We start from the raw sequence: 22431 nt of genomic DNA on the forward strand, positions 1-22431 counted from the left end.
CATAATACTGTACATACTTAGCTGTTCATTAGCAATTGTTTGTTTGTTGAATATGAAAGTTATCTAAAGTTACAGAATAATGCAATGCTTGTACTCTCATAAACTCGGAATCCATATAAATTTCATTGGGGGGATGTTTATGTTGGAGATTCATCATAAGTCTTTGTAATGTTTTTCCATTTCCTTTTTAGATAGTTAATGAGTTACTACTAAATTTGGGTTAAAATGACCAACAAGGTAAAGCTTAAAATCATCTTATGAGGAGGGCTTCTTGTTGTCATTTTGTTATTGGCAGTATTATGAAGCATGTCAACATGGTTCTAATGTGTTCTTCGTGCTCATATTTTCAGTGTATAATTGGTGAGGACCGGATGATTCGCTTCAGTGGCGTACCTCTTGGGGAAGCTTGCACGGTTGTGTTGAGGGGAGCTACAAACCAGATTCTTGATGAGGCTGAGAGGTCTCTCCATGATGCCTTGTGCGTTTTGACACAAACAGTGAAAGAGACACGTACTGTTTATGGAGGCGGTGAGTATTCAATTTCATCTGTTTGCGTATGGTTTTAATACGAGGTCTTACAGTTGGGGATTTTTTTTCGTTAAAACTGCTGTCTTTATTATATATCGACAATTTGATAAAATGACCATTGTTATTGTTTGAAAGTTGTGTTTTATTCTAGGATTAAATGTACAATTTATATTATTTTCGTGAATTCGATGTTTGAAAAGTAAGTGCTATTAATCCTAAAGTTCAAATACAGTATTTAAAATAGACAAACTTTTTGTTTTGGGTAATAGCATTTTAAAGTTTTCAGTAGGACATGTTAACTTTTTAGTACACCATACTTTGGATATTGATGTTATGATTGTATTACTTTTCACATGCAACATTCTAAAAATTTATATATTGATATTACTTAGTCTTTGTTTATTATAATGTATAGTAGAAATTATTGCTATTTATTTTGGTATCTTATTGAATGTTGATATAGTCAGCATCTCCATGCCCTTTTCTTCTGGGGTGTCATCACAATGTTAAAATATTGAAAAAGGGTTTTAGTCACCAAAGAAGTGCCACTAGATTTATGGTGCAATATTGGGACCGTAAGTATTGCCCTTTGCTAATATCTTGGCCTCTTCCTCCTGCTGTTTCCTTATCTTCTTAAATTTCTTCCCCAGTGCTGATTTTGAAGCATATTTTCTCTTGTTATTGATCCTTCTCATTTTCACAATATTGGTCCTGTTCTTACCTAATGCTTTCTTTGGAACAGCTTCCGCCTAGTTGAATTTGACCACTGCTCTATAAATGCCATATGTTATCTTTCTTAGTGTCAAGAATTTTTATTTTGGTAGAACTCTTCTCGTTTGCCTCCTCTGTCCTATCTGCGACAAAGAAATAATACAAGATAGTTGACTATGATCTGTCTCCTCTGCCATTAGATCCAGCTATTCTGGCTCTGACGCAGAATACGACCCTCGAAAAGTTGACAGCTATGCCAGTAACTTTCTCGGTGGGGGATGCCACTAACAGGGAGTTTGTTGTAAAGTGTTTTATGAAAGCTGCTTTGTGGTTGGACTATGTCTACCTTTTTGCTCTCCGGGTCTAGAACTGTAGAGTTCCTAACCCACAATATGGTCAACCAGTTGTGAAGACATGGACTGAAGAGAGAAGTGCTCACGCTTCACAATGCTTTGAGGGAGGATCCTTCCCTTTTTAACTGGGAAGACATCAAGGCAGTTGATGGGTACTGGAGGAAGGAGACTCAGGACCCCTGCTTTGCAGGTCTATGACATTGTGCCCTTACTACTTAGCAATACCCCCAGAGATCGTCTCCACCAAGACGACAAGGGCAGAAGAGAGGATCGTGCCCAAACCAAGTCATCCTTTAAGAAACAAAGCCCCAAGCCGTCCTTCATGCTAGAGATAAGAAACAAAGCCCCAAGCCGTCCTTCATGCTAGAGATTCATGAGGTAGACATGGGCTTGCCTGCTAGGGGCCCCATTCCTTCTACCCGCCCTCCAGTGGTAGGATGCCTACATGCATGTGGCAGAGATGGGTGTTTCACGGAGCCGAACCTTGATCGCTATCCTCCCTCCACTCTGGCTACCACGTCCTGTTCAATCTCTCTCTTTGCTTCCTTTGACTTGACATCCAGTGAAGTCAAATTCTTAAATAAAGACCCTCTTAATGAGAGAATGCCTTGATGAAGTCACTGAGCTTCAGCACGGCATTTTATTCCCGTGCTGAAACTTCGTGACGGGCAAGAGGGCTCTCGAACTTGCGGAAATTGCTCCCCCAGTTCGAATCTAAATTTCTCTCTTTCTTATCTTTTTCTTCCTCTTTATATTGCTTCAACCTTCTCCTAATATTATAAACTTTCTTTCATGATGCTGTCCCAACCCTATGAGTAAAATTTTCCATATGTATATGTGTATATTTTTACATATATATGTATGTTTATTATCTTTTTTTTTTTTTTTTTCCTCTTTATGGCATGGATGTTTCTACATCTGTTATTGCCACTTGGGCGGATGTTTCTGCATCCGGTATTGCTGCCTGCTTTGATGAATGTGAAAGGTGTCGCGGTTGGGAGGCCTTTGTGCTCAAAGCTATATGTGAGTGTATAGGATGATCTCAGCCATCCCGAAGATGGTTTGGACCTTTTTGGCGGAACTATTCCAAGTGTTGGGTCTTCGGAATCCAGGGGGATCCAATGCTTGGGGTAGGACTCTCGGCTTCTGGCCGGAAGCCCGTCATTACAGATATGGGGAGGATGATTCCATAGTTTCTTGGTCTCAGTCCTAACAGGCGGGTTCAGCTTACACCTGTGCCTCTATATCTGTTTTGATGCTATCCTTCGGGTAGGGTATGGAGTGGACCATCTGGGAAGTATACTCTCACTGTGCCGGTAGTGGAGAGTGCAAATTTCCTTCCCAACATGTGATGCCTTAATGTTCTCAAGCAGGTAAATCAAACTATTCAAAAAATCACTCTTCTCTTTTCTTTATTCCGATGGATTCTTGTGAGAATGACCCCACCTCCCCTGGATATGCTGACTCGCCCCCGGCACTGTTGACGACCTCTGGCAATTCATTTAAAGAAAACTCCGTTGACGACGTAGGAACTAAAAAGGACTGTTCTTTAAACATTCCGAAAAAGGGTAATTTGGGCAACACAGGAAAACTGAAAGTCCTGCACGTTACCCAAATCCCTTTAGAAGCTAATTATGATGTACTACATAAAATATTTGAGTGTTACGGATCAATAAAAGAAATTAGAATGAAACTTCAAGATGATAATTGGGAATCTTGGTTATCATTTAATTGTCACGAGGAAGCATTTAATGCAAGCTGTAATATTGTTGATATTAAAGTTGGTAATATGAGTGTTAAGGGTGCTCTGTGTGATGGGGCACCTAAAGATCTGGATGTCTACAGACCAGCAGACTGGGCTGATAAAGATATAGAGGCAGATATACCATCCCAAAGAAAGCCAAAACCACCAATGTGGCTTTTTGCTCAATCTGTAGGAGGTACGGAAAATTATTTCAAGATATGCAAATTTCTTCAGAGGAAGGTAGGTACGATCGCACCTGGAGATATATCTCGATTCGGGAAGAAAAGTTTCTTGATAAAGGCCAAGTCATACACACAGTCTGTTATACTGTCTAATTTGAAGACAGTAAATGATGATATAAAATTGGACATCAAACCCCATCTAAACTTTAGCTATGGAAGGGGAGTGGTTTTTAATAGGGATCTGTATGAATTTACTGAAGAGGAGATATTGGCCATGTGTCCCCTATCAGTGTGGAAAGTACATAAAGTACCTGGAACATCAATGATTGTTCTTACCTTCCAGGATGCTGATGTACCTTTCCACATAGACATAGAAAACGAAAGGATCAGAGTTCAACCTTTTAAGCAGAAGCCACTGCAATGTTATAATTGCTTTAAATTTGGACATCCTTCCAAAGTTTGCAATAATGAAAAAATTTGTAATACTTGCTCCAAAATTTACCATGGGGATTGTACACTTGAGGCAAGGTGCTTAAACTGCAACTCTAATCATAAATCTAATGATAGGAGCTGCCAGTTTTATAAGTTAGAAGAGGCTGCCCTCAATAAATCAATTATTGAACATGTAAGCGTGGGGCATGCCAAGAGATTATTAAATAAATCTAATACTTATGCAAAAACATTAAAAACAGGAGAAAAAGTTCCTCGGGAATCATCTCACCCACCTACTACTGTAGGTAGTTCTCGAAAAAGGAATTCACAATCTATTGATAAAGTGCTGCATAAGACAAGAACATCTCCTCCTAAAGATTTATCATTGAGTATCAACAAAAAGACATTGCCCACCACTATCAAACCTTTGTCCCCCATTACAAAGGATAGTACTAACCTCTCCCAGGCCATATCCTTGCCTGATTTAATGGAGATTCCACCTGACACCAAGTTATCAGGTGTACCTGTAGTGGGGAAGGTACAAAAACCTGGTAACTTGCAACCTATTAATCGTAAAAGAGAGAGACCTCCATCTCTCTCACCCCCTTCCATAAGAAATACTAGAATTATGACATCAAATAAATATGATGTTTTGTCTGTTGATGTTGGCGATCAACCAGAAGACAATTTAAATAAATCAGAAATTCAAGTTGAGGTCCACCATCCCCCTCAACAAATATATAAAAAAGATACAAGGAAAAACTCCAACGTAAAACCCAACATAACAAGACCATCTCTGAAGAAACCTACAAGTAATAATGTTAGATTAAAAACTGCTAATGGGAAGACCTCACCCAAGACGTCTTCCAGAAATAATCCATAGTTTTCTCCTCCATTTTGCAATGGAACTGTCAGGGTTTGAGGGCGAAATATGAAGAACTTAAGCTCCTAATTCATGAGCATTCCCCCATAATAGTATGTCTACAGGAAAGTATGCTTGATTCTAACACTCCTAGTCCTCGAGAGTATGTTAGCTATAGAACACCATATAATCAACAAGCAGGGAGCCATGGCGGAAGTCTCATGTACATTCGTCGAGATGTTCCCCAAATACCCATGTCTATACGTACAACCCTGCAGGCAGTTGTTGTACAAATAGATATGGGGAGAAAATATACAATATGCTCTCTGTACTTACCTCCAAATGATGATATTTTATATGATGATTTAGCAGAAGTTATTCAACAACTCCCTCAACCTTTTCTCTTACTTGGAGATTTGAATGGTAGACATCCTTTATGGGGTGATGTTTTGGCCAACACAAGGGGCAATATTATCTCATCAATTGTGGAGAATGAGGATGTTGGGCTCCTTAATACAGGAGAGCCCACGCACTTCCATGTTCAGACAGGTACTTTGTCATGCATTGACCTTTCAATTGCAAGCTCTAACTGCCTTCTTGATTTTGATTGGAGGACATTAGATGATTGGCATACTAGTGATCATGCACCAATCATTATAAACACCAACAAGGGTCCACCTTTGCAAAGATCGCCACGTTGGAATCTAGACAAGGCAGACTGGGTTAAATTTTCTGAGCTAAGTGAAATCGAAGGGAGAGCAGAACAGTTTGAAAGTATTGATGATGCTATAGACCTGCTGAATGGAACTCTTCATACAGCAGGAGTCAATTCAATTCCCAAAACAACAGGGTTATTCAAACGACGACCAGTCCCGTGGTGGTCTTCAGAACTAACTGCACTCCACAGAGCCACAAGAAGATCTCTAACACGATTGCGTAGACTCCGAACTGATGAGAATTTAATTATGTACAAGAAATGTAGAGCACAGTTCCGTCGTGCCATGAAAGAAGCAAGGCGCCAGTCATGGATGTCTTTTGTTTCCTCCATTAACAGTAGAACACCACCATCTTCTGTGTGGAGGAAAGTAAAAAAGATAGCTGGCAAATTCACCCCCAACCCACCACCAGTGTTGAAGGTGAATGGCCAGTATGTAACTGAAGCAAATGAAGTTAGCAATGCCTTGGCTAATCATTTTTCAAATGTATCCAGCAAGTATGAAGGAGCCCCTGGTCACCAGTATAGGAGCACTGAAGAAAATAAAATTTTAAATTTTGCAACAAGAAGGGAAGAGTCGTATAATTCTCCTTTCACTGAAAAAGAATTTGATTCCGCACTTGCTCATTGCAACGATACAGCCCCTGGACCCGATGGAATTCCATATGCAATGATTAAACATGTACATTTTAATACAAAGCTATTTATTTTAAGCATTATTAATAGAATATGGCATGATCATAGTTACCCAAGTGTTTGGGAACTAGCCATTATTTTAGCCTTTTTAAAACCCGGTAAAGACAAGTTTTTAGCAGCAAACTATCGTCCTATTGCATTGACATCTTGTTTATGTAAAATCATGGAGAAGATGGTCAATGCAAGGCTGATATGGTACCTTGAAAAGAAAGGTATTTTATCACCGATTCAATGTGGATTCCGAAAAATGCACTCAACGACTGATGTGTTGATACGACTTGAGTCTTCTATATGTGAAGCCTTTGCTTCCAAACAGCACCATGTTACAGTATTTTTTGACCTTGAAAAGGCATATGATACCACATGGAGATATGGTATTCTTAAAACCATTCATGAATTGGGATTGAGAGGAGAGCTGCCACTATTTATTCAGGCATTTCTTTCACGTAGAGTTTTTCAAGTGAGAGTGGGGGAAGCTCTATCAGAGAGTAAGTGCCAGGAAGAAGGAGTTCCTCAGGGTAGTGTGCTGAGTGTAACCCTTTTTGCACTAGCAATTAATGGGATATCCTCAGCCATTCCCCAGGATGTTCTCTCAACATTATTTGTGGATGATCTCTCAATATCATTTGCTGGCACTAGAATGGCAATGGTTGAGAGAAAAATCCAACTCTCTATTGATAAAATTATCCAGTGGGCTGACATGAATGGATTCAAGTTCTCGACAAGTAAAACTACCATTGTCCATTTTTGTCGTATCCGGGGAGTACATCCAGACCCGGATATATACATTAAAGGTCAACGGATACCCTGTGTATCGGAAACCAAATTTTTAGGTTTGATATTTGACTGTAGACTTACCTGGGTTTCTCACCTAAAAGCGCTAAAAGCTAAATGTGTTGAAGCTCTGAATATCTTAAAAGTATTGTCCCATACATCATGGGGGGCAGACCGCAGTACTATTTTAAAATTATACAAGACCTTGATTTTTTCCAAAATTAGTTATGGTTGTGAGGTATATTCTTCAGCCACCCCAAGCCGGTTAAAAATATTAGACTCGATACATCATGCAGGTATTAGATTATCTACTGGAGCTTTTAAAACCTCGCCTATCCCAAGTCTCCTTGTTGATGCTGGAGAGTTACCTCTAGACCTTTACCGAATGTCTTCCATTCTTCGGTATTGGTTTAGATTGCAAAGACTCCCTAGCTCTCTAGCCTTTCAGACTGCAAGCCTTGTAAGACACGCATCATACTTTGAGTTGCACCCAAAATCTCCTCAACCTTATGGCTTTCGGGTGAAACGATTTTTAAATAGTCTGGATATAATTAGAAATAAGGTACTTCCATTCAAGGTATCATCAACGCCTCCATGGAAATTACCTGACATATCTTTTTGTAAATACTTTATTGGAGTTAAGAAGAATATGACTGACTTAGAATCCAGGTCTCTTTTTATGGAACATGTCGAAGAACATAGGGGATCGACTTTTATATATACTGATGGCTCCAAATCTGATGCTGGCGTTGGATTTGGAGTACATAGTAATGATTTTAATTGTAGAGGTGCACTTCCTCTAACAGCTTCCATATTTACTGCCGAACTGTATGGCATATTAACCGCTATTGAGAAAATAGCTTTGGAAAAGGAGGGTAATTTTACAATTTTTAGTGATGCAAGGAGTGTTCTTCAAGCTTTAGAAGTTTTTAATTCTAGTAACCCTCTAGTTTTAAAGATTTTAGAATGGCTTTTTATTATTGGACGGAAAGGTATAACTGTTCGATTTTGTTGGGTTCCAGCACATGTAGGTGTGTCTGGGAATGAGAAGGCAGATTTACTGGCGAAGAATGCGGCATCAGAGTTGCTACCAAGGAGGTATCCCATTCCATGTAACGATCTCCTACCTTACATCAAGAAATTGGTTTGTGATAAATGGCAACAGCACTGGGACAGTCAAGATGGCAATAAAATGAGGGAAGTAACAAATATCATATCACCTTGGAGGTATAACATGATTCCCCGAAAATGGGAGACGACTCTTTGTCGTCTCCGTATTGGTCACACACGGTTGACACACGAGTTTCTGCTGAAGGGCCAACGCCAACCGTATTGCGAGGACTGCTTAGTACCTTTAACAGTGAGGCATTTGTTGACCGAATGCCCTAATTTTACTAACTTAAGAAATAGATATCTGTTTGAGGCTCGAGGTGAGGATGGCAGGTTTATCCTTGCCAAGATTCTTGGACATGATGTGTCTTACTATGCGAGCGGAATTTTTAGATTTATTTCAGAAGCAGGTCTTCTGAAAACTATTTAACTATTTTAATGACTTCTTAATTTTTATGGTTTTAATCGAATTCTCTATTAATTTTCATATACAGTAAATGGTATCGGCGTCAATGACCTTAGATGTCAGGATGCCAGAAAACTTTCAATCAATCAATCAATCTTAAATAAAGAAACAGGCCCTTCAGGTCGATGTCCATACCATGCTAGAGAAGGTCGCTCTCCAGGAGGTCATAGACGGGTCCCCAGGCTTTTACAGTCGACTTTCATGTAGAGTAGGCGTCTGGGCGAGTTTATTCAACAGACTCCATTCAAGTTGGAGACGGCAGAAACGGTCAGACAGGCTGTCAGACCAAAGGACTTCATGATAACACTGAATTTAAAGGATGCATACTTCCAGGTCCCAATCCATCCATCATCAAGGAAGTACCTAAGATTCATCCTGAACGAAAGGATATACCAGTTCAAGGTGCTGTGCTTCGGCCTGTCCACAGCCCCCAGGGATTCACAAGGATTTATTTAATCCCTTGTATGCACCTGGGCTCACAAGAATGGCATTCATCTATTACGATACCTAGATGATTGGCTGATTCTAGTAGACGCGGTAGAGACACTTCTACACCGAGACAGGCTTCTTGAGTTTGGCTTTGATCAGGGGATCATTTTTAATCATATCAGAAACTGGTATATCTAGGAATGCAAATAACACCCAACAAGGCAAAATCTTTCTATCCAAAATGCTGAATAGAGAGACTAACATAAAGTAGGCAGCTCAGCCTGTTCTGATGCAAGACTCTACCAGTGTATCGGGGTTTTGCCTATTTAGACACTTGACCTCCTTAGAGAGTGTGCTTTCTAACGGCCGTCTTCGCATCCATTCTCTCCTATGGTAGCTGCAGACCTTTTGGTCTCAGCACAATAACCTTCTGAACTTTCAAGTTTCGATAGGACCAGACCATAAGAGAGACGGGGGTTGGTGGGTGCTAGGCCAACCTTCTCAGGGGAGCAGACCTCTCTCCTATCCCAGATTTGATGCTCATCACAGATGCACAGTTTGGAGGCCATATGGTGAAATGGATGAGGTGGCCCGCCTCATCTATTGCAGCATACGGCCTCCAAACTTTGATCCGAGTCCAAGCAGCAGTGCCACATAAACTGCCTGTAAATGAGAGCAGCCTTTCTGGCTCTCAAGCAATTCCAACAGGCCACTGCAGTGATGGTGAGCAACAACACCAAGGTAGTGACGTACGTTAACAAGCAAGGAGGTGTCTTTTCACAGAAACTATGCCATTTAGCTGTAGAAATCCTAAGGTGGACAGAAGATAACTCAGTAGCCCTATCAGCCCGTTTCATCTCGGGCAAGAAAAATGTCCTGGTAGACAGACCGAACCGGAAGACTCGGATAGTTGGCTCCGAGTGGTCTTTGAATCATCAGATAGCCAACAGTAGACCTGTTCGCAATGTCCCTCAATTGGATGCTTCCTGTGTACTGCTTGCCAATACCAGATCCCCAGGCCTTCCAGCATCAGTGGGACAATTTTGGATGTCATTGCTTCCCCCCACCTCACTTCTGTCTAGTAAGGAAGCTTCTAAACAAAGTAAGGGGATCACAAGATCTGTCAATGACCCTCATACCTCTAATGTGGCAACATGCAGAATGGTTTCCTGACCTACATCTGCTCATAGAGGTGCTGAGGGAGCTCCCTCCATTCTGAGATCCACTCAACCGCATGCAGAGATTTACCACTAGGCAGTGGCTTGATTATGTCTTCACACTTGGAGTTTATCCAGCATCTCCTCTCATCAAGAGGCTTTTTGCAAGCAGTGACGAAAAGAATTTCTGGATACTTCCAGGAGTCTTCTGCTATCTATCAGGCAATGTGGACAAACTTATGTGGATGGTGTCGTAAAAGTGTTATTGCTCCTCTCAATGCTACTATCCCAATGATAGTGAAGTTATTGTTATACCTTCATGAAGAAAAATCTGTTTGGTCTCAGCAGTGAAAGGTTACCGTTCAGCCTTGAGCCTCGCCTTTAGACTGAATGGAGTTAACATTTCCTCCTCAACGAAACTTTCCATCCTCATACAGAGTTTTGAACGTAATTGCCCTCGGCTGGAAGTCGGATCACCTCCTTGGAACATAGTTTGAGTACTATGAGCCTTATGAGCCATTGTGTTAGTCATCAGACCACATCTTCCTTCTCACATTGGCCTCTGTAGTGAGAGTCGGCGAGTTGCAGTATCTTTCCTACGATGTCGCCCATTCAAGAGAATGGGAGCAGGTAACACTCAACTTCGTCCTTGAGTTCGTTGCCAAGACTCAAAATCTGGCTGTACCGGATCCTAGATTTGGGCTCTTCCTGATTGAGTCTCTCCGTACTGCGACCATTGACCCAGACTAATTGTTATTATGTATGCCCTGTGAGGGCTCTTGAGGCATTACCTTGAACGAACCACAGGAGCTCGCCCACACGTCAACAAACTTTGTGAGTACGGGCAGGGTCAAGAGGAGAGTAACGAGGAACCCAATCTCCTCCAGGATTCAACAGGTCATTGATCGAGCCTTGAATGCTGACTCTTCTCTTTAAGGTTGTAGACCCAGAGCTCATGATGTTAGGGGCATCAGCACGTCCCTAGCATTCAAAGTTGCAGGTACTTTAGACAGGTGTTTGGAAGTGTCAGACTACCTGCAAGTCGTTACCCTTGGGAACCTGGATACCTTCTTCATAGGTCCTGGGGTGGCTGCATAACATTGGGTGTACGACACCTCAGCTCTGTTGCAGGACAAGTAGGAGTCGGTTGAGGGCAAACGATACCCGGTAGATACTCTGGGATGAATGATCGAGTGACAGGCCTTATCATTGTTCATCTTCCCCTCTTGGAGTACAGCACCTACAGAACTTTGCAAGCTGACCACCTTTGTCTGCAGGTAAAAACTATATCCCTGTGTAACCTGATACTGTATATGAAAGCAGAGTTTAATACTCACGCATCACACTGAATTGCCCAGGCCATTAGCTTTCTCACACATTCAAGAGTTAAGATATTGGGTGTCTCTTAAGTTTGTAGAAGCACAGAGTCACGCCTGAGTTATTGTACCAGCCAGTTGGTTAGGATTTCCACCCTCCTAAGGGTGAGTCTCCATAGTAAAGAGCGAAAGGGTTTGTATTAGGAGTTGGAACAAATGACAAATTTGAAAGTAAATTCTATTTTTTCTAACTATACTAACCCCCAGAAAGTCCTGCCTGCAATCAAAAGTAACATCATATCACCTGTCTGAGAGTGGGGCCTGGTCAACCCCGTCCCCGCAAACTATAGTGGGTGGTTATACCTCACTAAAAGTTTTATGGCTAATTTCAGATTTCACCAAATTATATATCCATGATAAAGAGCTCAAGGTTTGTATATTTAGGAGAAATTCAAATTACTTTCAAATTTATATTTTAATTTTATTTTTATGACGAAAACCGTAAAAGTTACTAAAGCAAGTTTACTTTTGTTATTTCAGGTTGCAGTGAAACCCTGATGGCCCGGGCTGTCATGGATGCTGCCACTCGCGTTGCAGGCAAGGAATCTTTGGCTATGGAGGCCTTTGCAAGGGCCCTTCTCATGATACCCACCATCATTGCAGACAATGCTGGGTATGACTCTGCTCAACTAGTTGCTGAACTAAGAGCAGCCCATGCTGAGGGAAAGTCCACCATGGGTTTGAACATGGAAATGGGAGAAATTTCTTGCATGAGTGAAGTTGGCATTACTGAAAGTTATCAGGTCAAGAGACAGGTTTTGATGTCTGCCTCTGAAGCAGCCGAGATGATTTTGCGAGTTGATGATATCATCAAAGCAGCTCCTAGAAAGCGTACAGCTGATACCGGACATTGTTAGATTAAAATAGAATTACTGTAGTAAGAGGCCAGGAGGTTATACCTTACTATCTTAAGCTTTTTCTTACCATTGCACATTAATGAATCTTCAAATTCGTTCATTATCTTGCTTAACTCAACACTAATTTATCTCTGACTAGGCGATTATTTAAAATGGAATTTCTATAAATAAATTCTATTTGAAGAAGAATTTTTTTATTCATCCTTTTTAAGGTTTAGAAATGCAACTAAAGTTTTAAGATAATTGTTGGAATATGCTATAAGAATATTTGTTCTGAAACTATGTACAAAACTTTCGCTCTTTACTTAGGAGTATTATTTTGGTGATAGCTGAAATCAGTCATTGAAACTTTCGTGAGGCTCCTCATCTTCCAGTCTTTATCCCTGTGCTCATGGAGTCAGGGGTGTCAGCACATTCCTGGCCTTCAAAAGAGTTTCTCTGATGCAGGTGTTACAAACGAGTGTGTGGAAACAGCAAACGGCCACTGCCCTCTACCTGCAAGACGTAACCCACAGGAACCTGGATACATTTACCTTGGGTCCTATTGTGGCTGCACAAAACATGATCGGTAACACCTCATCTTCCTTGTTGGACAAGTAGCAGTTGGTTGAGGCCAGATGTTACCTGTGAGTAACTGGCCACTTCCTATTCAGCATCCGAGAAACTCTGCAAGCTGACCTCCTCTGACTGCAGGTGGGTACAATGCCCTTTGTGTAACCTGATGTGTGTATATTCGTTATGTCCCCATCCTCCAATCGAGCTGGAGTCTGGTAATGTCCTGGTTAAGTGAGGAGTTTGGCTTCAAATTACGCTTACCTGGTCAAGTCAATGCTAATTCTACACCTATCACTGATTACCAAGGCCGTCATCCTATAGGATCACGAGGGGTCAGGGTGCCCTCTGAACAGCTTGTGAGAGCCATAGTATCACCAGCCAGTTGGGTTTAGGACTTCACTCACCATGGAGTGAGTCGTCTATGTAAAGAGTGTAAGGTTTGTATATAGTGCTGGAACAAATGACAAATCTGGTCCCACCATCACTTTTCCCTAGAAATGCTGGCGCAATTGCAAAGGGACGGTTGTTTACTTGTGCAGGTTTGAGCGGGATAGTTGGTCTACCCCTGCTAGCCCCCTCCACTAACTAGCAGGGGTTAGTTGAACCTCACACAAGCTTTAACACCTGGTTTTAGCTATTGCCTAAGTAATACTACGTAGAGCTCTAGGTTTGTATAGTTATGAAGACTACAAATTATTCTACATGTTGGTTTAGGGCTACCATGAACTTGGATGGTTAACAAGTCAAAATATACAGAAATGAATCTGCTACTATCAGTCTTTCTCCAAGATCTTTTTATCTGGTAAATCTGATCATTTCCAACAGTGCCATCACTGCAATTCATGTGGTGTATTAAGTCATTATTAAAGGGTCTGAAATGTTCCTTTAACCTCCTATCTGCTGTCTCCTACTTATGTTACCCTTTCCTCCTAAGTCTTGTCATACAGCTTCTTAATTTTTTCTGTAATATAAATTTGACCTTTCACCAGTATCCCACCAGGGCATATGATGCAAATTACATACAGTATATCAATCACAGTATCTACTCACCACTTTCCTCTGCATGATTAACAATGCTTATTCCTACAGAGATACAAACTTGTTTTGAGTGGGGATTCTGATTTGAATGATTATCCAGAGAAGATATTTCTGCTCTTGGAAGTACTGTATCTCTAATCTGAGCGTTGAAAGTCTATCCACGTGCCAGTTATTATTATTACTTGCTAAGCTACAACCCTAGTTTGAAAAGCGGGATGCTATAATCCCAGGGGCTCCAACAGGGAAAATAGCCCAGTAAGGAAAGGAACCAAGGAAAAATAGAATATTTTAAGAAAAGTAAAATTAAAATAAATATCTCATGAACTAAAAACTATAACAAAACTAGAAGAGAAAAAAAGATAGAATAGTTTACCTGAGTATACCCTCAAGCAAGATAACTATAACCCAAGACAGTGGAAGACCATGGTACAGAGTGTATGGCACTACCCAAGACTAGAGAACAATGGTTTGATTTTGGAGTGGCCTTGGGCGAAGAAGAATTGTTTCGTATTCTCATTGTTGTCAGGTGTATGAGGATAGAGGAAAATGTTAAGAATAGGCCAGGCTATTCGGTGTATGTGTAGGCAATGGGGAAATGAACCGAATCCAGAGAAAAGAATCCAATATAATACTGTCTGGGCATTCAAAGGACCCCATAACACTCTAGCAGTGGCATCTTGAGCCCCTTTTATTTCTCCTCGTACTGAAACAGCATTGTTGAAAAACCCTTTTGTTCCGTAACTGGAATGCAAACCACGCTATTTAATAGGGGTATTACTTTTGGCGTAGCTGAAATGACGAGCCATTAAATTTGAACGAGGGTTAACTACCCATACCACTAGTTAGGGGAGGGTAGCTTGTTAACGCCCCCCCCCCTACACACACCTATGATAGAGCTCACTTTGCTTTCGGCTCGGATGGTGAACGGACGTTGCCGCTCTTCATTCTCGCCGAATATTGGCCGCCATTAATGACTTTTTCTTTTTCTCTTAGTGTGTGTTTGTGAAGTTGACTTCTGCGACCATGCGCACCTGCCCTGGACTCTCCGGCCGCCCTTGTGGGACGTTTATGTCGGTGGTGGAGACTGATCCTCACATCCTTTGTCCTGTATGCATAGGTCAACAGTGTGATAGCATAAATAAGTGTAATGAGTGTAGGGAGTGGTCTTCTTCACAGTGGGAGAGGTTTGGGCAACGGCGGAAGAAGTCCAAGCAGGATACTGTATTTCTCCTCAAAGGTTCCTTTGAAGGGAGAAAAACCCAAGGCTGCTTCTTCCGTCTCCCGACCCTCCTCCGAAGCTCCTACTCGTTTGGTCTCATACGAGAGACCGTCGAGTAGTAGCGTAGACCAAGTATGTCGGCCAACCCCGGTTCTCGAGAGATGATGTTGCTTCCCCTAGCGAAGCAGCCCCACTTCTCTCCCCCCGGGGTGAGGCCTTGTCACTAACCCCTCTTTTGCAGATTTATCTTCCTTGGGGCTTACGGGTCCACCCTCCCAGGAAGCTTTGCTACAGTTCATCCACATGGGTGCTTCTGATCAGCAGTCATCGTTGCCGTCAGAGGTAGATCCTCTGACCCTCGTCGATGTTATAGTGTCAAGAGGTGTCACATGCGTTATCTCATCCAACTCCTCTGCCCCCCCAGACTCTCCAGCGGTTGGTGCCGACTTAGTTTCCCCAGTTCCTGGACATCCTTCAAGGGGGAAACTTAAGTCCGTCTGTCTCTCCTGCAAGTGTTTCTCCCCCTCGGGGGAGTTTACTTATAGAGACTCCTCTTCGGAGGACTGCTGCGGCGCACGGTCAGATTGCTGATCGAATGGCCCCCAGAGAGCGCATTCATCGGAAAGCACGCCTTCCGCTTCGCATTGGAGATCTTCCTTCACCATTGGTGAAGAGGCACCTCTTTGGTTCATCGTCGTCGCAGCCATCCCCTGCAGAGGAGCCTCTGCTGCAGTCATCTGACCTTCGTCCATCCATTGTCACTGCTCCTGCAACTAGTCCTGTGACTTCGGTCATGGACCTCTCTGCGGATCGTTCGCGATCCCCTCCGGTGGATGCTCGCCCTTATAAAGGGCACATCTCAGTTCCTGACCATCCACCCTTCAGACCTGCCGACTTGTCATCACCGTTCCTGTCACCGTTAAAGCCTCTTGAAACTCTACCAAAATGTGCAGCTGCGCGCCATCGCCCTGCAGCTGCCAACGTACAGGACATCAGTGCTCGTCAGCACTTTACAGCGCTTCGGCGCGCCCCTTCACCTGCTCGCCCTCATAGAAGGTAGTAAGATCATGCGCCTGTGCGCCAACGTTCTCCTGCACGCCCACGTTCACCTATGCATCCTGGCCTCACACGCCCAGGGTCGCCCACGATCTCCTGTGCATTAGCAAGCTTCTGTGCATACGCGCCCATGATCTCCTATGTGCCAGCGCCCTCCTGTGCTTCAGCGCTCTCCTGTGCACCAACACACTCCTGCTCTCCTACGCGCCAGTTATCTCCTGAGCACCAGCGAGCGCCAGTACTCGCCTGCGCATCAACAAATTCCTGCGCAGCAACAACACTAGGTGAAACGTGCAATCCAGCGCTCTCCTTCGTGCCAGGTGTCTCCTGCTCACACATACAAAGACATGCGCACACGCCTGCACGCCAATTTTCTCCTACGCGCGTGCTAATACTCTCCTGGGTGCCCGCGGGCGCCAATATTCTCCCGCGCACAGGCGCATGATCTACACCGGGCAAGGTCACCATTGCCTCATACCCCTCCCCGCAAACGTATTCCAGCGTGCCCAGCGGGAGAAGGGAAACAGGCACAAGCAGAGGGGTTCAGGATCCCTAAACTGCCTTCTAAGGCGGACCCACCTATTACAGTGACCCTTGTATGGAACCTTCGGTCCCTTTCTCTTCAGGGGATCTGTCTGACAGTGCATCAGTCAGTCAGCAACCTTGGTTCAGTGCCCTAGTCAGAGCTGTAACACAGGCATTCAAGCCTGTCCTGTCCAACCGCTTGTCAGAGCAGCCTATAGCTCTGGGCTCAAGACAAAACCATGGCTTCCTCTACCCCGTTGAAAAGGAAAAGAGGAGTTTCCGACGCGGTCACTTCCCGAGGGTGAAGCTGACTCCGTGCAGACCATCAAGGCTAGTCCCTCCAGTGATGGATTATCATTATAATTATTTACATATATATATATATATATATATGATTATCATTGTTATATGTACCTTTATTGCTAATACACCTTTAGCATATATGTTATGTTAGCAATACATGTATGCAAGTATTCTTGTTTATTGGAGCATAGGGAATACTATATAGCATTTACATAATCTCATGTGACATGCATTTCATATTTTAATTATCTGGTATTATTGCAACCAGTCTTTCCCGTAGCCCGCCACTGTTCACAGCTCCTCCAGTTTATTACGTTTATTTTGATTATTTTCACTCATTATATGGCTTAAGAACTTACGCAAGTGTTTCTGTGAAAACTTCATTTACTTTATATCTAATGATAACTAAGATACAGTATCTCCCCAGGGATACTTTCCCTCCCTGTCTGATGAAGACCATCCTTCACCAAGGGAATCGTGCGAGGAGAGTTCCCCTCAATCTGAGATCAGGAGGGCCACGACACTCAGGCCTTCGATATTGGAGTCTTACCTCCTTCCTCGGAAGGAGTCCAAAGACTCCAAGACTCTGCCAAAGTCCTCCACCAGGACTAGAACGGAGACAGCCAGCCACTCAAGGAATGTCCGCGACTCGCCCCAAGAAGAGCTCTTGGGGACAGAAGGAGACTTTGCTACGAGTCCAACATCAGGAGGAGACCAACAAGAATCAGAACATGCATTCTGGCAGGTTCCGACTCTAATGAGGGTTCTCAATGGGTTTTCCGACGCAGAGATACCCCCTCGGGAGGGCAAAGAAACGGTCTTAGACCGCGTCTTCAGCACTCAGAAACCCTCAAAGACCAGTGCAGCCCTGCCCTGGTCTCGGGGGTTGAAGAGTAGCAGGGACAAGATCGCCCAACAGCTCTTCGAGTTTGCCTCCTCCAACCATGCCGGCTCTACGAACAAGCTCCTCCCACCTCCTCGCGTACAGTAAAGGAGGTACTTTGAGATCCTGGAGGAGCCCAGTTATGCTCTTCCACTTCACAAATCTCTGGAAGAGCTAACCATGGGAGTCCCTCTTGAGAGACTCTCCAGCCGGCGGCCGAAGTCCTTAACCAGGAAAAAGTCACTTGAGTAAGCGATTCAAGCTACTTCGTGGCTGGACATCTAGTTATGGACCTTGGGTATCCTGATACGATCTGAGGATTATTCCAAGGAGCGTACCAGGAAGGCAATGGAAACTTTTTTACTCTCAGGCACTCGCACGATCGAGTTTCTTACCCACCAAGTTTTGAACTTGTGGGCAAACACTATCTTGAAACGTCGAGATGCAGTGTCTGAGAGGTTCCACCAACAGGTCGAGATAAATAGGCTCAGACATTCGTCCGTAGAGGGGGCCCACCTGTTTGAGCCTAAGGACGTGGAACTTGCTGCTGAGAGGTGGAGGAAGTCTCATCGAGACTCCCTCCTCCATAGGGCTTTGACATTCAAAGCAGTCCCATCCAACTAAGACCGTGACGACGAAACCAGCAGCGAAGACAATGGTGTTTAATAAACCCTTTCCTGTCAAGGACAGGAAAGGTAAAAAGTCCTACAGGGGAGGAAAGAATCTTAGAGGAAGCGGCCGAGGCCGCAAACACTAGGATAAGCACTCCCCCTAGGTTAACCACCAGTGGGGGGATGCCTACAAAGTTGCTCAGAGAGGTGGAAGCAACTCGAAGTCGATTCCTGGACAATCTCTGTGATCCGTCTAGGATATCGCGTCCCGTTCATAACATCTCTCCCTCCCCTGACCAGGAATCCTGTGTCAATAGACTTCCTTGCCATGGGATCGGCAAGGGGGCAGGCCCTTCGGGCAGAAGTCCAGACCCTGTTGAAAAAGGGCGCTCTCCAAGAGGTCCTCGACGAGTCCCCAGGCTGCTTCAGTCGACTCTTTCTTGTAAGAAAGGCGTCTTGAGGCTGGAGACCAGTCATCGACCTCTCAGCTCTGAACAAGTTTGTCACGGTCAGACTAGCAGTAAGACTTCAGGACTTCTTCATGTGTACATTGGAACTGAAGGACACGTACTTCAAGATCCCAGTCCATCTGTCTTCAAGGAAGTACTTAAGATTCAGCCTAGACAACAGAAAGTACCAGTTCGAGGTGCTGTGCTTCGGTCTTTCCACAGCACCTCAAGTTTTCGCCAGAGTGTTTGCCCTAGTGTCATCTTAGGCACACAGGATTGGCATCCATCTCCTCTGTTATCTGGATGACTGGCTAATCCTAGCAGACTTGGTGTCAACCCTTCTTCAACACCGAGAGAAACTTCTAAGACTTTGCTCAGATCTGGGGATCATGGTGAATCTCGAGAAGTCTTCTCTGCTTCCTACACAGAGACTGGTATACCTAGGCATGATTATAGACTCCAATCTCCACAAAGCCTTCCCGTCAGACGACAGGATAACAAGGCTGAGAAAGGTCGCAAAACCCTTTCTCAGACGAGAAGAACTTCCAGCCCAAACGTGGTTACGTCTCCTCGGTCACCTTTCATCGCTAGCCCGTCTAGTTCCCAATGGTCGCCTCAGGATGAGATCCCTCCAGTGGCAACTCAAGTCCCGGTGGAATCAGACTCCCGATTCCCCGGACATACGGATCCCCATAGGATCAGCGGAACTGACAGACCTCCATTGGTAGGTGCCAGACGAGAACTTACGAAAGGGAGTGAATCTTCTCGTCCTCCCCCCGAATTTGATGCTGTTCTCAGACGCTTCAAAATAAAGGTGGGGAGCCCACGTGCTGCACCACAGGACCTCAGGCCTCTGGTCAGAGTCAGAAGAGTACCTCCACATAAATCTCCTAGAGATGAAGGCTGTCTTTCTGGCCCTTCAACAGTTCCTGGCGGGCCACTCAGTGATGGTGATGAGCGACAACACCACAGTAGTGGCTTACATCAACAAGCAAGGAGGTAATTTTTCCCAGCAGCTATCCCATCTAGCAATAGAGATACTGAGATGGGCCGAAATCCACTCCATACCACTATCAGCACACTTCATTCCGGGCAAAAGGAATGTGCTCGCCAACAACCTGAGCAGAGCATCTCGGATAGTGAGTACAGAGTGGCTTTGGATCATCTAGTAGCTAACAAAATCCTGACTTTGTGGGGTTCTCCGACTATGGACCTCTTCGCAACATCCCTGAACTTCAGGCTCCTGCTGCATTGCTCCCCAGTCCCAGACCCCAAGGCTCTCTGGCAAGATGCATTCCAACAACGGTGGTACAACATCGACGTTTACGCCTTTCCCCCGTTCTGTCTGATGAGGAGGGTACTCAACAAGACCAGAACATCAGTCAATCTATCAATGACCCTCATCGCTCCGCTATGGCATCACACAAAATGGTTTCCTGACCTTTTACAGCTCATAACGGAGCCCCCAAGAGAATTATCTCCACGACAAAATCTACTCGAACAACCACATGCCAATATATTCCTCAAAGCCGTAGCTTCACTACAACTTCACGCCTGGAAACTATCTAGCATCTCCTCTCTCAGAGAGGATTTTCGCAACAAGTTGCGACTAGGATGTCTGGTTACCTACATAAGTCATCAGCAGCTGTCTACCAGGCAAAGTGGAAAGTCTTCTGCGGTTGGTGTCGTGGTAGGGGTATCTCTCCTCTCGATGCCAGTATTCCAGCTATAGCGGAGTTCTTCGTGTATTTGCGTGAAGAAATGCGCCTGTCAGTCTCGGCAGTAAAAGGCTGTCGCTCAGCCTTAAGCCTCGCCTTCAGACTGAAAGGAATGGACATTTCTTCATCGCTAGAACTTTCCTTACTCATACGGAGTTATGAACTTACCTGCCCCTAGTCAGAAATGAGACCTCCCCCATGGAATGTGGTTTGAGATCTCAGGTCTCTTAAGAGACCTCCCTATGAACCAATACGCCAGACAACCGATTGCCACTTGACTTGGAAGACGGTGTTCCTGCTAGCTTTGGCATCGGCCAAACGAGTCGGTGAACTTCATGGTCTCGTACGACATCACCCATTCAAGGGGATGGGGAGAGGTAACGTTCAGCTTCGTCCCTGAGTTTATTGCTAAGTCTCAGAACCCGGGTGTAACGGATCCACGATTCTACTCCTTCCAGATTCTAGTCTCCGTAGTGTAACAGATGACCCAGACCGTCTCTTACTATGCCCAGTGAGGAGTTTGAGGCTGTATCTTGAGAGAACAGCCGCAGCCCGTCCCCGTGTGCTGCACTATTCGTCAGCACAGGAAGGACCAAGAGTTTGGTCACCAAGAACACCATCTCAGTATGGATTCGCAAGGTCATAGACCATGCATTGAATCCAGACCCTCCTCCTTCACATCGCCCCAGAGCTCATGATGTCGGGCGTAGCTACGTCCCTGGCATTCAAGAGAAAGCTCTCAGTGATGCAGGTTCTTCAAGCTGGGGTGTGGAATCGTCAGACCACATTCACATCCTACTACCTGCAAGACGTGACCCACAGGAGACTCGATACGTTCTCTATCGGTCCTGTGGTGGCTGCACAACAGCTGGTTTAAAACCTCAAGCTCCTTATTGGACAAGTAGCAGAAGGTTGAGGGCATTGTTACCCAGTTTTAGTCTGCGTGAATGAATAGGTTTGACTGGCCCTTATTCTTTTCTTCATTCTCCCCTCTCTTGGGGAAAGCAGCATCCTGGGTTCTCTGCACAGTTGACCTCAAACCAATGCAGGTAAACCATGCTCCCTTGTGAATCTAGTATTAAGACTAATACTATTGCTTCCCCATACCCTGACGAGGTGATATTGGGAAAGTCCTAGTTACACAGTATTTCCTTCTAAAGAACTCGGAATAACTTTACCTGGACAGTCACACTTCTATATACCTCAACACACAGCTTACGTAGGCCGCCGACCTTGCGTAGCCAGGTGCAGGGACTCCTTATTCTTTAGTACTAACATACTCGGATAAGGAGCCCCTGGGTAAAGCCACAGCCAGATCGGCTGGGATGTCCAACGTACCTAATGGGTGAGTCACGCCTATTAAATAGCGTGGTTTGTATTCCAGTTACGGAACAAATGACAAATTCGTAGATAATTTGTATTTTTCTTAACTATACAAACCTTAGCTATTTAAGCAAACTTACCCGCCAGCCCTATCCCCCTTGAAGTCCTACCTCCAAGCAAAGTGAGCTCAATCACAGGTGTGTGAGGGGTGCCGGTAGCAAGCTACCCTCCCCAACCCCCGCTAACTAGCAGTATGGGTAGTTAACCCTTGTTAGAATTTAATGGCTCGTCATTTCAGCCACGCCAAAAGTAATACCCCTATTAAATAGCTAAGGTTTGTATAGTTAGGAAAAATACAA

At 44.2% G+C, this 22431-nt stretch overlaps 1 protein-coding gene across 2 annotated transcripts in view; it reads left to right on the forward strand.

Annotated features, from left to right (window-relative positions):
- The window catches only part of CCT2 (chaperonin containing TCP1 subunit 2), a 30633-nt gene extending 18052 nt beyond the window's left edge, over positions 1–12581 (forward strand). For both annotated transcript variants that reach the window (XM_068347012.1, XM_068347011.1), the window contains exons 9-10: positions 351–528; positions 12016–12581. In XM_068347012.1, the coding sequence (XP_068203113.1) occupies positions 351–528; positions 12016–12392 (555 nt within the window). In that variant the 3' untranslated portion in view covers positions 12393–12581. The remainder of the gene's footprint in view (positions 1–350; positions 529–12015) is intronic.
- Positions 12582–22431: the final 9850 nt, after the last annotated feature.

The sequence above is a fragment of the Palaemon carinicauda genome, chromosome 23 (genome assembly GCF_036898095.1).
Source record: "Palaemon carinicauda isolate YSFRI2023 chromosome 23, ASM3689809v2, whole genome shotgun sequence".
Taxonomy (NCBI): domain Eukaryota; kingdom Metazoa; phylum Arthropoda; class Malacostraca; order Decapoda; family Palaemonidae; genus Palaemon; species Palaemon carinicauda.